The 15,717-nt window shown below is 52.7% G+C and overlaps 1 protein-coding gene across 2 annotated transcripts in view; it reads right to left on the bottom strand.

Moving 5' to 3' along the window:
- Nucleotides 1–348: 348 nt before the first annotated feature.
- ARHGAP35 (Rho GTPase activating protein 35) overlaps nt 349–15,717 on the bottom strand; it is a 148,388-nt gene continuing 133,019 nt past the window's right edge. For both annotated transcript variants that reach the window (XM_020978443.2, XM_078145843.1), the window contains exons 4-7: nt 15,499–15,576; nt 11,496–11,627; nt 6,522–6,627; nt 349–1,377 (exon numbers count right to left, since the gene is read on the bottom strand). In XM_020978443.2, coding sequence (XP_020834102.1) covers nt 1,020–1,377; nt 6,522–6,627; nt 11,496–11,627; nt 15,499–15,576 — 674 coding nt within the window. In that variant the 3' untranslated portion in view covers nt 349–1,019. The remainder of the gene's footprint in view (nt 1,378–6,521; nt 6,628–11,495; nt 11,628–15,498; nt 15,577–15,717) is intronic.

Genomic DNA, 15,717 nt, shown 5'->3' on the forward strand with positions numbered 1-15,717 from the left:
GCAAAGAAAACCTTTCCACCAAAAAAACCATAAAACCCAACCAAAGTGTGCCTGGGGCTCCTCCCCTGGACACCCACACACGCGCACACGCTCTCTCACACACACACACACACACACACACGTGCTGTGTCTCAGGAACCACGTGCGATGCTCCCAAGGGAAAGGGAAGCACAAGTCTAGCTCAGGCCCGGCAGGGCTCCTCGACTCTTCCTGCTAAGTGCTAGCTGCTGAGATGTCCTCAGGAAAGGGTGGCAGGGCCATGGGGCCCAAGGACGCAGCCCCCGTAGTCTCCATGCTCCTAGGGAACCGCCCCTCAACTCCAGGCCTGCTTCTGCCAGTGTGCACCTGTTTGCCTCCTGGGAGAGCTAAAAGTTGAGGTCTCTTTCTTTTCTTTTTTTTCCCAGGTGTTCTTAAAAATTTTTTTCCAGTGTTCTTTGTTCTGAAGGCAGGTACTGCCAACAGACGAGGGAACCAGTGAAGTCAGAAAAATCCGTGTGGCCTTTTCTCTCTGCCCAGGCACAAAGATTCCTGCCCATTGTCCAGATTGGCCAAGCTCCTGCCGTCAGAACCCGGGGATTCCAGCAAGACCACACTTACTTACGGTGGGGTTTATGAACGTGGGGTTGGGGGGAGAAAAAAAGGGTGTGAAGGAAGTTGTTCTCAGGGGTCTCAGGCTTTGCCCAGGGACAAGCCCAGACAGTTCTGTACAAGTGGTCAGGCTGAGCACCCCAGGAACTGGCCTGCAGACAGCTGATCAAAACTGTCCACTGTTGGGGGTTCCCTCTGAGCCAAAGAAAGGGTGTCAAGCATGGTGACAAAGGTCAGTCCAGCCTCCCGCACAGGTGTCTCGACTGGCTCCTGACCAGCACACTGCCATCCCAGCCGAGGTCGGCAAGACGGGGAGAGGAGAGAAATCGCCCCATCCTCCCTGGAGGCTGGGCCTTGGATTTGCTCCGCTGCCCAACTCTCCTTCACCCCAGAGAGAAGCCCAGATCTGCTGTCCCCTGGCAGCCAGCTCTTCACAGAGTGTGCTCCGCCTGAAGCTGGGGTGGGAGTGGCGGCTGCAGTGGGGACTGGGGTGTGGGAGGAGGTGACTGGGGAGGGGATGGCTGGCTCATGATGGGTGTGGATGTGAGGAAGGGGATGGTGGGAGCAACTGAGGAGGGGGAGCTGGGTGTGGCCCCGGCAGGCTCGCCAATAGGCCGATTGTAGAAAAAGAAGGGGCACTGCTGGATGAAGAGTTCAATGATTGTCTGATAGGTCCGTGTGGCTGTGAGGGCGTCCATGGTGCTAAAGTCCGGTCTCATCAAGGTGGGCCAGAAGCAGATGGACAAGTTTTCACTTGTCATGAGATTCACCTTGTTGTTGTGACTGACCCTGCAAAGGATACAAAGCTGTGGTCAGTACTTCTAAAAGAACCACTCCTTATCCCTGAGGAAACCCAGACCTCACTGTATCGTCAGTCCTGAAAGGTGCCCGTCCCATGTCAGGGAGGCAGCCTGATGAGCTGGAGGAAGCCCTGACCCCAGGTGGGAGGGACTTCCAGGCTGGACGCTAACCCCGGCCATGTCACCGAGGGGCTTCCTCTCTCCAGGGAGGCCTCCACTGGACCGGCCCTCAGTTTCCTCGTCTGCCTCCTTCCTTCACAGAGCTGTGAGAAGAGCGCTCTGTAGCCTTTAGAGCTGGACACAGACGTGAACCCAAGTATTACTGGGTTTGGGGCAGGGAAGTATCACTGAAGAGGAGGGAGAGACTATGCCAGGATGGCCCGTGGGGATCAAGGGGCTTCAAGTTGGCCCCATGAAAACAGAGATCTACTCCAACACAGTCATCTGATGGGTGAGGAAACCGAGGGGGCCGGGGCAATCAGAGTCCCAGTGAACCTCGTTTAAATGGCAGAGCTGGGATCGGGCCTTAGCACCTGGAGTCCCAAGGCAGAGCCTCCTCAGACAGGGTTGTGTGAGGGAAGGCCTAGAACGGTGTGGCTGAACTCAGTAAGTGGCATGGGCTTGTGTTCTGATCCTGCAGACTGACGTGGCAACCTTTGAAATGCGATATAAATGCAGGTGACTGCTGCCACAGATAGGTGGCACGTGGAGGGGTGCCGATCACCTTTCTGGAGGGGACGGCTTAGTCCAGGGCATTTGGGAGCCTGTGGGCAGCGGTACAACTTAAGGGAAAGCACACTAGCCTTGGTGGCTCTGTTACATACCAACGGCGTAATGCTGGGCAAACCTTGGCCTCTCTGGGTATTGGCCATCTTGGTCATAAGAAGGGGAGGCCGGGCATGATGACCGCTAAGATCCTTCCTCGAGGCTCCAAATTCGAGGATCTCCAGATAAAACTCTTAGGCTTTATAACCCCCTTAATTATAGAACTTTCTTCAAGGTAATCTTTCTCCCCCTCCTGCCCTACAAAGTTACTTAAAGCTTAGGCATGTGGAGGAAGGGCAGGGGGCAGCCATGCACCTAGACTGGGTGGGTTTTAGTGGCAGGAAAGGGAGCTGCCCCAGCCCTCCTCAGGTCACAGGCTTAGCCCGTCAGAAACCTAGAGTGCTTGGCCACACAGGGCTGGTGCCCTGTTGGTGAAGCCTTTCTGTTGGCTCTCCTATCTCTCTCTATGACCTGGAAGGTTCAGTCCACAGGGGTGGGAAAAGATGAGGCCCAGCTGCAAAGACAGCGGCCTCAAGGGACAGTGTAGAGTAGATACTGGTCCACATTGAGGGGACTGACGGACGGGCCATTCAGAGACACCCCACGGTCCATGGAGGAGGCAATAAATCCCCAGTGGGATGCCACGTTTTGCCCCTCCCCCACAGCATCTGATGGGTCTCACTTGGAAGGATTCCTTCATTCAGATGAATTGGGCATAGCTGGTCCCAATCCCTCTCATTGTCACACCTGCCTGGGAACGTGAGGACCGGAGGAAGAGGACAGGGGGCAGAGAAGCCCCGGGTTTGGGTCTGGCTGGCTGATCACGGACAGAAAGGTCATTTAAACTCTAAAGCTCGGTTTCTTCATCTATAAAATGGGGAGAATAACACTCCCACTGCCTCTAACTCGCGTGATGCTGCCACCCCTGCTCTCCTGGCTCTGGCGCTAAGTCTCCCCAGCTCCAAGCAGTTCTGAACTCTGCTGTTGTCCTGAGAAGGGAGCCAAGGAACCCCAAAGGGTGTTGACAGATCTTCAGTGTCCTGGGAAGCAGACTTGGAGTCTGGACTGGTGAATGGTGAATGGTGGTGACAATAGCAAGAGAATGTGCCGGCCTCCTGGAAGAGGTTGTATCCAAGAGGTAAAAAGAGAGCACCTCAAAACTGTCAAACTGGACAGGTACTAGAAATACTTTCGGTGATTCACACGGGTAGGAAGACATGAGTTCAAATCCAACCTCAGACACTTACTAGCTAGGTGACCTTGGGCAAGTCACTTACCCCTGTCTGCCTCAATTTCTTCAACTATGAACTGGGGATCACAAGAGCACCTACCTCCCAGGGTGGCTGGCTGTAAGGATCTAATGACATGATAGCTGTAAAGACTTCAGCGTGGTAAACTTAGCCTGCTACAGAGGAGGCACTTAATACATTCACGTTCCCTTTCCCCTCGTTCAGAACGGACCCAGAAAGCACTATAAAGAATTAGGAAATCCTGGACAACAGACTGGAAACCCTGCCTGGTGTTTTCAGCCAACTGCTGCTGGCTGAAGGCGAGGGCTGCAGGAAGAAAAGGCAGATTCAGGACTGGCGAAGATCACAGAGTGATTCAGCTTCGCAACGAGCATCTCATCTGAGCCGCGTGACAGCCCCGAGGCGTGGCTGCTGTCGTCATCCCTTTTTTACAGATGAGAAAACTAAGGCAGACAGAGGTAAGGTGACTGGATTTGAATTTGGGTCATCCTGACTCCTGGTCCAGGGGCTCTGTTCACTGCTCCACCTAGTAAATGGCTAACTTACAGAAGTCAGTATCTCCAGAAGTCCCTGTCTTCATGGACTGTGGCCTGAGACACAAGAATGACGGGTAAGCAGGCCTTACAAAGACTAACAGGCAGCTGACTAAACTGAAAAGCGAGAGGAAGGGTCAAGCACAAGCCACTCCAAGGCGGCCACCACAGAAAGAGCCCAGAACCCCAGCCGGCCATCCACGAAATCGCAGAGAGACCCCACGCAAAGAAGGCTAGTATCCTTGTGGGGCGGGAGAAAGGAGCCTCTCGGTCCAGAGACCCCAGGGGGATGGGAAGAGGCACACAAGCAGGAGCAGGACACGACCTCTGCGCTGGGAGAGCACAGGGGGCCCACGGGCAGGCACGGTGGTCACGCGATCCTGCAGGAGCACCGGCAAGGGCAACGAGCACTTTGGACCCCATTCTCAAGAACAAGAAGGAATGACGGGTGGGGGGAGGAGCAATCAGTCTGTGAGGGAGAAGGAGATGAAAGCTGGCCAAAGACTGAGTTGCACCCTAAATTTTAGGAATGGGATTTCAAAGGGATAAGTCCTTTCCCAGGGTGCGGCCTCTTGACCGAGTCCAACGTTTACAGAACAAACCCTTTTATTAAAGGGCTGCACCTGAGGACCTAGAGGGCCATACGTGGCTCCAGCCCTGAAATAAGAGAAAGGACCACTAGGATCCCATGACCTAAATACCAGAGAAGTCAACCAAGGAGGAATGGAAAGCTCTCACAATGAGACTCCAAAGACAGTGGAATGATTCTTAAGATAGGGAGCTCACTGACCGACTTCCAGATGACAGAGACTAGACAACCCCATGGAAGCAAAGACACCCAAAGTGTCCAGCTGCTCAGGACGAGGCCCATAACAAAAGGAAGGTCCTGACTAGAAAAGGGAGCGGAGGTCACTCCAAGCCAGCACTGCTTCGTCAAGCCCAGGCCACACTAGGCTAAGCTAATTCCTACAGATCTAACCTGAGGAGAGCACTGGACAGAACCTCTCCTGGGAACCTTCTGGACAAGGTGACAGTAAGCTTCAGCTAGGGAGAGTCAGTACTCGCTGACTGGTTGGACCAAAGAGAACTTCTCGGTGCTTCTAACATCCTGTCTGGCACTATTCTGTTTAATATCCCCAATGACTCAGATGAAAACACAGATGACATGGCTATTAAATATGCATGACACAAAGCCAGGGGGACAGGCCAAGATCTCCAAGCCACATTAGGCCAAATTGAAGGTGATGAAATCTAACAGATATAAACGTAAAGTCTTCCTCTACCCGGATTAAAAAAATCAACTTTATAGGAAGCCGGTGGCAGGAATGATGGCTAGACAGGTGTTTGAAAAGATGTGGAGGTCTGAGTGGTCTACAAGCTCAGGGAGGCAGCAGGAACAACTCAGCCGCCAGTGGACAGGCTCTCTGGCTGTACTGAGACATCAAGTGTTCAGGCTGGGGCCATTACCGCACTGCTGTCCCGTGCCCTGGCGAGACCACAGATGTGGAGAAGCACACTCAGTTCTCTGCCTGTTTCAGGAAGGTTACTGGGACTCTGCTGAGCATCCAGAGGTCAGTCAAGAGAACGGCCGAGGTCCTTCAGAGAATGCCGCATGCCGAATGTTTGGAAAAAACTGAGCATGTTTAGCCTAAAGAGAATCAAGGCGCTCAGGTCAGGTTTAAGGATCGGAAGACTGGGCCTGCTTGGCCCTAGAGAATAACGGGTGAGTTTTTGTGGAGAAGCCATCCAAAGGGGCATAGAAAGTTCTCCATCTGGAGGTGTGTTCAAGCCACCCATGACCCATCACTTGTTGGGTGGGTTATGGAAAGGATTCCTCGTCAGGAGAGAGTCCCTTCTAACTCGGAGACACGTCCCTACACTGGAATCCCCTCTACAACATCCAGGGTACCATTTTCAAACCTTCAGGCAAGGGGGATCTGCGCATACCGCTGAGGGCGAGCCTGTAACCTACCTGCACTTTGGTGGACAGCTGGACTCCTGTCCACTCAGGTGTGCAGGCCAGGATCGACATCAATCAGAAGAAGCCAGCTGGACCTGGAAAGCCTCACCACGGGCGAGCCCCATTCTGAATCACGGAGGTGGGCAAGTCTCTCAACGCTGGGGCAAAGTCAGCTCTGGACCACTGAGACACAGAGCACACCTTCACCCCCAGCCTGGGATTAGAATTCTTCTTCTGATAAACCCAAATTGCCTGGGAGCCAGCTGGCATCATGTAACACAAAGTGTGCTGGGCTCAGAGGCCAGGAACCCCAGGGCTGGGTCCTAGGCCCACCCTTGCTCTCTGTGATCAAGGAGAGTCGCTCTACCTTTGCGCCTCGGTGTTTTCTTCCACAAAATCTAGAAAATGACATTTCTAATACCTACCTCACTGGGTATATACAAGGGAAGCATTTTGTGGAATCAGAAAACCCCTCCATTCCAAGGTCCAAGGAAGAAGAGTTAACAAAGCAGTACGGTGTGCTGACAAGCACTGAGGCGGAGGCCTGACTGAAATATTTTTCAAGAACTATAGAAGTAAAGCTCTGTACAAAATACTCTTGAGTGGGGAAGGACCATCAACGTACTTGTTCAGGTGAGAGATGACGTATTTGAAGACTTCGTGGTTCTCCTTGGGGAATTTCTTTAGTACCTCCTTCAGAGCGTGTAACTTCTGTTCCCGGTCATTGATTTCTGCCAAAGCAAAAGGAACCAAGGTGAAGAAACGGTATGAACGGCAGAGGTCGGCAGAGCCCTCCTCTGCACCGAGAGGGCAGTCAGCAGACGTGTAGATGGGGCTTTGCTAGGCTTTTTTAGAAAGAATACCAGATGCTGGTTTTTCTGCTCTCCGATAGGCAAAGGCTCTCCCACCTCATCAGGTGATGGATACAGGGGCTGGTTTCACCTTTGGGTTAAGAGCCCCACCCGTGCCTGAGAGCACTGTGAAAGCCAGCACTGTCCGCTGCTGGGGCTGTACAATAAGGAATGATTCAGGAGCTCTACTACAAAGAAAACCTTTCTTTGGTCATCACACTGCCCTTGGAGACATGCATCCCAAGGCAGAGATACACTGTCTTTGGAACTAGATGAGGAAATTCTGGTCCACACACGAGCACAATCTCCACAGGACAGGATTAGGGATTCTGGAGGACTGTGAGTGAGAAACATGGAACGGACACAGAGTTCCCTAGCAGGGAGGCTGATGAGTTCCTAGAGAGCACATTACAAAGTCAGGCCCTTTCCATTCACTCTCCTGGAGCATGAGGGCTAGCCAGGCTGAGAAAGGACAGTGGGGCTGGGCTTGTTCAGACAACCCCTGGGCCCTTCTCAAATATCCAGCCTTAAGATCATTTTGTATCTCATCCAGGCCACTAGCTTCTCTTCTCTATCCATTTTGATTTTGGCTTTTTGGGTAATCCAATCATTTTTTAACAAGGGAAGAAGAGTTAATGAAGCAGTACAGTGTGCTGTGACAGGCACTGAGGCGGGGCCAGAGCACCCACGGCCGTGCTGTAGGACTTTGGGCGAGGCACATTTGGGGCTGAATCCGCTCATTCTGAAAGTGAGGCGGCTGGACTGGCTGTTCCATTCCATTGCCAAATCTATTTTTCTAGCACCCCTTTCAGCTCTGCCACTATCTCTAAGGCCCCTTCCATCCCTCAGATTTGATGGCATACAGCCCCATCCAGCTCTGACATTCTAACCCTGAAAATCGATAAGATAAGGTCCTTTCCAGACCTGGTGCTGGTTTAAAGTCACCTTTTCAGTTCTAAAAATCACTCTTATTCCCACACTCAGCTAACATCCATGAAAAGCAGGCTGTGTTATCAGAACATGTGATGTTCTCTGAGCCCGGCTCAACACCCAGGATCCCAAACTTCTCTGGATACTGGACAGGGTGTCCACGGGAAGGGAGCAGAGAGAAAGGAGGACTAAACTGAGCAGTTACTCAATTTGGTTTTATGCCTCCTCAGCTGTCAGGAAGAGAAGAGTTAGGAGCTGGCAGGATACACTGACTACAGGTGGGGAGACTCAGAAATTGGAAGGGCCCCAGAAGTGCTCCAGCTCAGCCCAGATGCAAGCAAGACCCTTCCTCCAGCTTCCTGGTGGTGCGCACAGTCCTCTCATGGTGGGAAGGAGAACTCACTAGCTCCCCCACCCCTTTCCCACCAAACCTTTTCACCTAGGGAAGCATCCCTACTTTCCTTTCCCATCCTAGTGGCCCTGCTGTGCCGAGTCTAAGCCACGCCTTCAGTCAAACAGCTAACCTTTATGAGCCTCAGTTTTCTCCTCTGTAAAATGGAGGGTTGCAGGAAAAGAGAAGAACTGTTCCTTTAGAAGAGACATCACTTCATGCAAAGATGGGATTTGTCAGTCAAAACATGTTTCTCAAGTGCACAAAAATCCAAGGGCAGGAAACACTGTGAGTGAAGGAATGATTTGGGAAATGTGTTCAGGGGTGAGTAAACTGAGGGGATGAGGACAAGTGGTGAACTGTGGGAATTCAGTGAACCCCACTGAGTCCATGTCATGACTCCAGCTCGGTACCCTTTCTATTCAATGATGGGTCTGTAGTCCAGTTTCTGTCCCATGAGAAAACTTCTATTTGACTGTGGGAGTTGGGAGAAAACCCACCCTGCATGGCTGGGAAGCCAGACCCCCTCTTCCTGCTGCTCAGAGGCCCTTCACTAAGGACCTCAGTTATGCTGACCAGAAACCTGGTCAGACCCAAAGACTGATGCAAGGAGTTTTCTCACAATTGTACATCTCAAGTAATCCATATGTCTTATCTGAAAACTGATCCCACGCTGGTCAATCAGTTATTGTTTCCATGTTCCTTTGACTGTTCATGGACACTTGGGGGAGAGTGTGACCCCTTGTTTTCTGAATTCAGGGAATCGTATCTATTCCTTCTCCCCCTCTCCCCAATCTCTCCTCCAATCAGAAATCAGATTACCTAATTTTGTATCGTGGTTAACTGTTTTCTTTTAATTAATTGGTCTTATTTGATTAAATTTTTTAATGTATAAAAGTCTGTCTGCCCCTATATTCGGGGTCCAGCCCTAAGCTGAGGAAGGGGCCTGGTCCTGGTTTCTTAGGCAACTGGCATGCATTACCTAATAAATTGAAAGGCTCAGAAGCTCAAATTTTTGCTTCCTCAGTCTTTTCATCTTTCACCCACCATGGAGGACAAAGTCTACCTGTGTGGATGGAGTACGAGTGTTGGGAGAGGATGCTGGGAAAGCCAGGCTGGGCTCACAAATCTGAGCTCAACTCTTTGTGCTTGGCAGACAACATAGACTGCCTTCTGAGCCCCCGCAGCGGTGCTCCACGTACAGTCACCTCTGTTGTCTCCACATCAGCCTCAGAGTTACCTGAAGGCACAAGCTGCATTTTTTCCCTTTCTTGTTATCCCCAGCATTTAGCCTGGCATGTAGTAAGTGCTACATAGATGTTTGTTGATTAACTTCTGAGCAGGATATAATGAAATTGCCTTTTGAAAAAGACAAATCAAGTAGAAAAATTCAAAATCTATGCCTTACTAAAAGTGAATCACTAACTGCCTTTCTCTCTCGATGAGAAAGAGGCTAACCCTGGCCGTGGAGTAAGAGAAATAGTCACCGGCTGTGGAAGCCCCCTCTTCTCTTCTGAAAAGGGAAGATAACCACCCAAAGACAGCCCCTTGTAAAATCCCAGAAATCCTAGCTGCTCCTGCAAACCTAAGATGAACTTGGAGCATTCCTGTGTGTGGCCTTCATTTTTAAACGGCTTTAAGTTCCCTTAAAGAAATAATGGTGTGCCCCTTGCAGACACGACCTCAGTGCAGATCCATCTGGAAGCGCTGGAGCTGAGGTCAACACAAATGTGCTTAGGGGAGTGAGGCACACAGAGAAGCGGTAGCACCCCGACCTCACAGCACCTCCAGATTCCCCTTCTCCACGCTGTCCAAACATCCCCATTAATTCCTCTGCCCTTTAACCTCACTGATGCCCAGAAAGGTTAATGAAGGATCTTGCTCGAAGCCTGCAAGTGGTGGAAGGAACACTGGCCTTAGCCCCAGAAGACCAGAATCTGAATCCAGGCTGCTCACACCCATCTGCCTTGGGAAAGCCCCTCTCCCTCTATGGGCCTCAGTTTCCTCATCTGCAAAACAGGGGATGGGCTGGAAGAGCCCCAAGGCCTCTCTTTTCTACCTTGACTCTAACTGAAGTGCTCAGGGCAGGGATGAATCAGTATAATGGTGTGTGGCCCAAACCACTGAATAGTCAAGGAAATGGCTAAGAAGAGGAAAAAATGAAGTGTGTGTCCCCCTACCCCCCACCCCCAGCACTGTGGTCCCACTGGCAGGCTGCCCAGCTGGGGTCCTGCAGATGCTAGGACCGCTAGCTCCTCTCAGTACTCCAGCCTGGCTTCTTCTCAGACACTATCAGAGGGGGAAGAGACTTTGGATGTCATGGAGGGGCTGGATTAGGGAGTCAGGAAGATACTTAGCCGTCGTGCGCCTTGCTCCAGTGGCCCAGCCTCACACAGGCTCAGTTTTCTCTCAATCTAGGGCTCTCCCCAAGGTCACACCAAACACAGCCTTGCTGGTGTCATTGTTCATTCCTGTGGTGACCCTGGCGAGTGCCAAACGCCGGGAAATCCTGTTAGGATTCCAAAGCCTTTTTAGGTATGGTGACCAGGCCCGAGTTGTGGCCACGCCATGCTTGCTGCCCCTGTCGGGCAGTTCTGTCACCTGCAAAGTGAGGGAGTGAAGCCAGACAGTCACCCAAGTCCCTTTGCAGTCTGAGTCTGAGCAGAATCTACCTTCTCTCGTTCCTAGTTGTCTCAATATGAAGAGCGTGAGCTTGGCCACGGAGGGGAATAAGGAGAAAGGAGGAGGCAGGGCTGAGTGTGGGAGCAACTAGGAGCAGGCTTGGAAGGCTTGGGTAGTGTTAGTTTAATACAAACATTTTTCTTGGTCTCCTAACAAACTGATGGAGGGTGTGGGTAAGAATTTCCCAGGATGGGCAGGTGTGGATAGCTTGTTAATAACCTCAATGGTGGAAGCATCCACATTTATGAGGATGGAGACCATGAGGACCAACCTAACACTCATCCCACAGAGAATGTCGGGCGATGGTCCCTGCTGTGGACTCCCTGGCCCTGTTCTGACTGCAGCACAACCTTAGCGCTCATTAGCTGGCCATGAGACATCAGCCCTGGAGCACAGGCCCCTGGTTAGAGAAGGGACATGAAATCAAAGTGTGGAGGCACCCGACTCACAGTCTCATGGCATCTGTTCCAGGAATCCAGGCAAAGCCTTCTGACCTGTGAGGAATGACCTTGTCCTTCTATGAAGGACATGAAGAACAGGACCCTGTGGGGGGAAGGTATGCCCCTCAGGAGGGAGGACTGAGCCTCTGCCAGCAGGAAATGACTCTGCCAGACTTAGGGCAGCACGCTGAGCGTCTGGGAAATGAAAGACACCATGGGAAGAGGAATTGCCAGGTGACAGAACTAAGAAGTGACAAGATGCACAGTGCACAAAACCCAATGCCGGGCCCAGCATCTGCACTCACTGTGGGCCTCCACCAGGTCGTTCTGCATGCTGTAGGGCACCAGGGGGTCCGGCAGCTCGGAAAAGAAGCTCTTCATGGCACCTGCCACAGTGTTCACGGTGAAGTCCTTTTCAGCCAGGTCTAGGTTGTGGTCTGCAAAGAAACAGCAGGACCAACTCAACAGATGAGCAAACACCAACCTTGTACCAAGTCGTCTGAACAAAGGAAAAAGGACACTGCTTGCGAGGAGTGGGACAGACTCAGCGGTCACCTAGGAAAGTCCCCTCCTGCTCTAGTCTTTAAACGATGAGGCCACAGGCAAAGCTGGTCTGAGCCGTCCCCACCCCCGACAGAGTACACCCACTGATCTCTATACAAGTATCGACAGACACAGGGCGAGATTCTGGGAAACAAGGGCAGGGGTGAAAGAGCCTCTACTTGGGAGGAGCTCACATTCCAAGAGTGAAAACAAGGATCCTCAGAGAAACAGCACGTGTCCCCTCTCCCTGACACTTCTGAGGCAGCTCGGCACCTTGAACCCAAGAGTTCTGCACCAAGCAGCCCCCAGCCCTAGCCTGGCTCCTGCTACCGGCAGAGGGAGAAGGGACCTGCCTTCCTCAGCACCAGCAACCCCAATGCCCAGGGCCCAGCGCCCGGGAAGGAAGTCCCCGACACCACCAAGTGGACCAACATGAGGAAGGCGGCATGTCTGCAGGGCACTGGGCCCAGGTGATATGAAGCAGACACCTCCTCTTCTGCCAGAAGAACACGAGCTCCTTGAGGGCAGGCCCTGTCACCCTTGGCACGGTGCTTCAGAAATGCTCATTTATTCGATCTGAGGCAGTGTGGGAAGGAGGGCACTAGCAGCTGGGAGGCTCGAAGGAAAGGGGGGAGCGTTCCCAGGGCTCCACTGGGGATCCTCAGAGCAAAGGCACAGAGATGAGAGCAGGCATACGGGGGGCAAAGAAAGAGGCCAGTTTTCTGGATGACAGATCTGCGGATCCTGCTAAAACTCCACCCAGGTCTTCTGATCCAAGGCCCCAAGGGCTTTTCCCATCCCTGGGTCCCAGTTCATCCCGAGGTCACTACAAGTGAGCCCCTTCCATCCTGACTTGTGTCAGTGGGTCAGTGACTCAGAGAGAAGGCGGTCAGTTAACTAGTGTGGAAAAACTCCCATGGCTCACAGCCTATGTGTTACATACAGGTCACAAGTCATCCCATGTTTGTGACAAGTGTGCCTTTGAGGTTTTTTTCTGGGGGTGGAAGGAGAAGCCACAGTGTGATCTGTGCCATCCAGCAGCTGTTCAGACCCCAGCTTTCCCCAACTAGTTAACAAGGACTCCACCCATCCTGTCTGTGCCCTGGGACCACACGGGTCCCCAGAGAGTCAGGGATAGAGGAGACCTTGCAGCTGAGCCCGAGAGAAGAGGAAGCAGGCTCGGTGGCGACGGAAGGTACTGGAAGCACAAGCCAAAGTAGTGAGGTGGACAAGAGGAGACCAAAAGAAGGCAGCCAGGTGTGCCGGGCTGGGAGGAGCAATGTGACCAGCAGCAGGGCAAGGACAGCTCCTTCCACGAACCTCAACTTGGCAGTTATGAAGGGCGAGGCACTGTGCTAGCTGTGTGGACGGACTCCAAGGGCTGGCCTGAGGCAGGGAGACAGCTGAGTACAGCCAGGATAATCCGGGAGGAGAAGGAGAACATTCATGACCACAGGAGACAACACACGAGCCAAACCACAAGAGGGGCGGCCCGGGAGAAGGGAAAGGGACCATGGGGGGACGCACCACGCGAGTCACTCTGGCCTGCACTTCAGCCTCACCTCCCTGGGCTTCTGCTTTGCTCTAAGACGCAGCTCAAACACCATCTTCCGAACAAGGCCTTCCTGTTTTTCTCAACTGCTGGTGCCCTCTTCCCAGATGACTCTGTGCCTCTCTGTACGTCTTCTCCCCTTGTTCCGTCTACACTCACGTGGGGTGTTCTCACCCCCCTTGCCAGAGAAGCTCCTCACAAGCAGGGACGGTCATGCTGTGCGTACCTGCATCCCCAGAACCCGGCACCATGCTGGTCCACGGCCAGTCAGTCAACAACAAACGTTTATTAATTGTGATGGGCTGGGCACTGGACTTTAAACACTGGGGATACCAAGAGAGGCCAACAAATGACCAGACAGCGATGACGAGGACAAACACCAAAACCCAGCTTCTACCTTCCAGGAGGTAACACAAAAGTGCCTCTGTCTGCCCAAGTCATGTCAAAGGGGCTGGGGGTGATGAACGGCCTCTTGCAGAAGGTGGGGTTTCAGTTAGCTCTTGGAGGAAGCCAGCAGGAGGAACAAAGTCGGGACCTGGGGGTCACATGGGAGGAGCAGCGAGAGGGTCAGTGAAGCAAGATGGGGAATGAAGTAGAAGAAGACTGGACGGGAGGAAGGAGTAGCCCGTGAAGGGCTCTGAAGGCCAAACAAGAGAAGTGTGCTGAGTTGGGGGACCCCTTTAGGAAGATCACTTAAGGCTGGCTGACCCACCGGTAGCTGCTGCAAGGAGGGAAGGGGGCATCATCGAGAGACGCTGGGAAGACAGAAACAAGAGACTGGACACATGGAATGACCCCGAGGTGGTGAGGCTGGGGGACTGGAAGGAGGGAATAGGGAGGGTGGGGAGAGGGGAGGGTTGGGGGAGCAGGTTGAACTGGAGAAATCCAGAAGGCCAGAGACAGATTGGGGTGGATGTTTAGATGTGGGAATCACCTCCCTCCCCAGAAACGATGCTGATGAGGCAGCAGAGAGGGAGGACAGGGGAGCATGCAGGGAGAGCCTTGAGGGATGCCCACGGTTAGTGGGGTGCAACTTGAATACAGGTCCAGCCAAAGAACCTAAAGGACAAGTAGGAAGAAAACCAGCAGAGAGCAGTGAAACCAAAGCCTGCAAAGATGAGAATATCTGTGCCAGAGAAGAGCGGGTCAGCAGCAGCCAAGGCTTCAGGGGGTCAGCGAAAATCCTTGACAACTCTGAAAGCCGAATCTCAAAGGTTCAGAATCCAGAGACAGGAGAGGAGAGAAGTGCTGAGAGACAGGGTGGATGTCTCTGGGGTGTGTGGTGCCCACGGCCTGCTCCCGGGGCTCCAAGGCCTGGACACTGCAGCGGGGGGCTCCTGGGCTTGCCTCTGTTGTCTTCGAAGGAGTTTCCCCTCGCGGTAAGGTTAAGATATACCCAATGCTTCTGATAGTCTTGGTCGTGTTCGTTTGACGTGGGCTAGGCCAAAACTTCTGGACAACCCTGGAGACCTCCACCTGGAGGAGATCTCGGCCCTCCATAAGATTTCAGTCCCACTGGGGCACCTAGGTGGCACAGTGGATAGAACACTGGCCCTGAAACCAGGATGACCTGAGTTCAAATCTGGCCTCAGACCAAACACTTGACGCTTACTAGCTCTGAGTGACCTTGGGCAAGTCACTTAACCCCAATTGCCTTAAAAAAAAAATACACTAGCTTGGGGCCCTGAAGTCAAGAGGACCGGAGTTCAAATCTGGCCTCAGACACTTGACACTTAACTAGCTGTGTGACCCTGTGCAAGTCACTTAACCCTGTTGCCTAGCCAGCACCCCCCCCCAAAAAAAAAGATTTCAGTCCAACCACTAAAGACTTCTCAAGGTTCACACAGTGAACACATCACTGCTCCTCCATTACCACCAGACAGGCCCTGTTAACGTGCCTGGTGAAAGTAGGCTTGTCTGGGTCTGGGGGTACAAGCCAGAGTCCTCAAGGACGTACATCAAGGGGGCAACATATGCCTTCATGTCCCAAGTTCCCCCCGTGCACGTCACCTTGGTTGCCTCCTTGGTCCAGGAGCTAGAGCACACTTCACCCTAGGGCAGACTTCACCATTGTCTCGGTAGGAGAATCTGAGGTCAGGGGAGGGAGATGCCAGGCTTGGGCCAGCCCCAGGCCACTAGGCCCTGCCCTTGTGCTTCAGGCCCCAGCTAGGCTATCTCCAGTTTTACAATGCTTTGAATCTATAAAACCTTACCTTGATCAAACTGTCTCTGAAGGCTCTCCATCTCAGATTTATTTCCGCTCACTCTGTAGATGCCTTCAGTGCTCAACCCTGAGGGGAGAAAGTCAATCAATTACTCTGGCATTCCAGCAGCCTGAAGAGTGGTGCATGAGGAGCTGACAGATCAGGTGTACATTACTCTGACCCTTGTTAGACTGTTCTGACCACGGGCAAATGCTGGCTTCTGCCTCA

This window comes from Phascolarctos cinereus, unplaced genomic scaffold (genome assembly GCF_003287225.1).
Source record: "Phascolarctos cinereus isolate Bilbo 61053 unplaced genomic scaffold, phaCin_HiC Scaffold_726;HRSCAF=1367, whole genome shotgun sequence".
Taxonomy (NCBI): Eukaryota; Metazoa; Chordata; class Mammalia; order Diprotodontia; family Phascolarctidae; genus Phascolarctos; species Phascolarctos cinereus.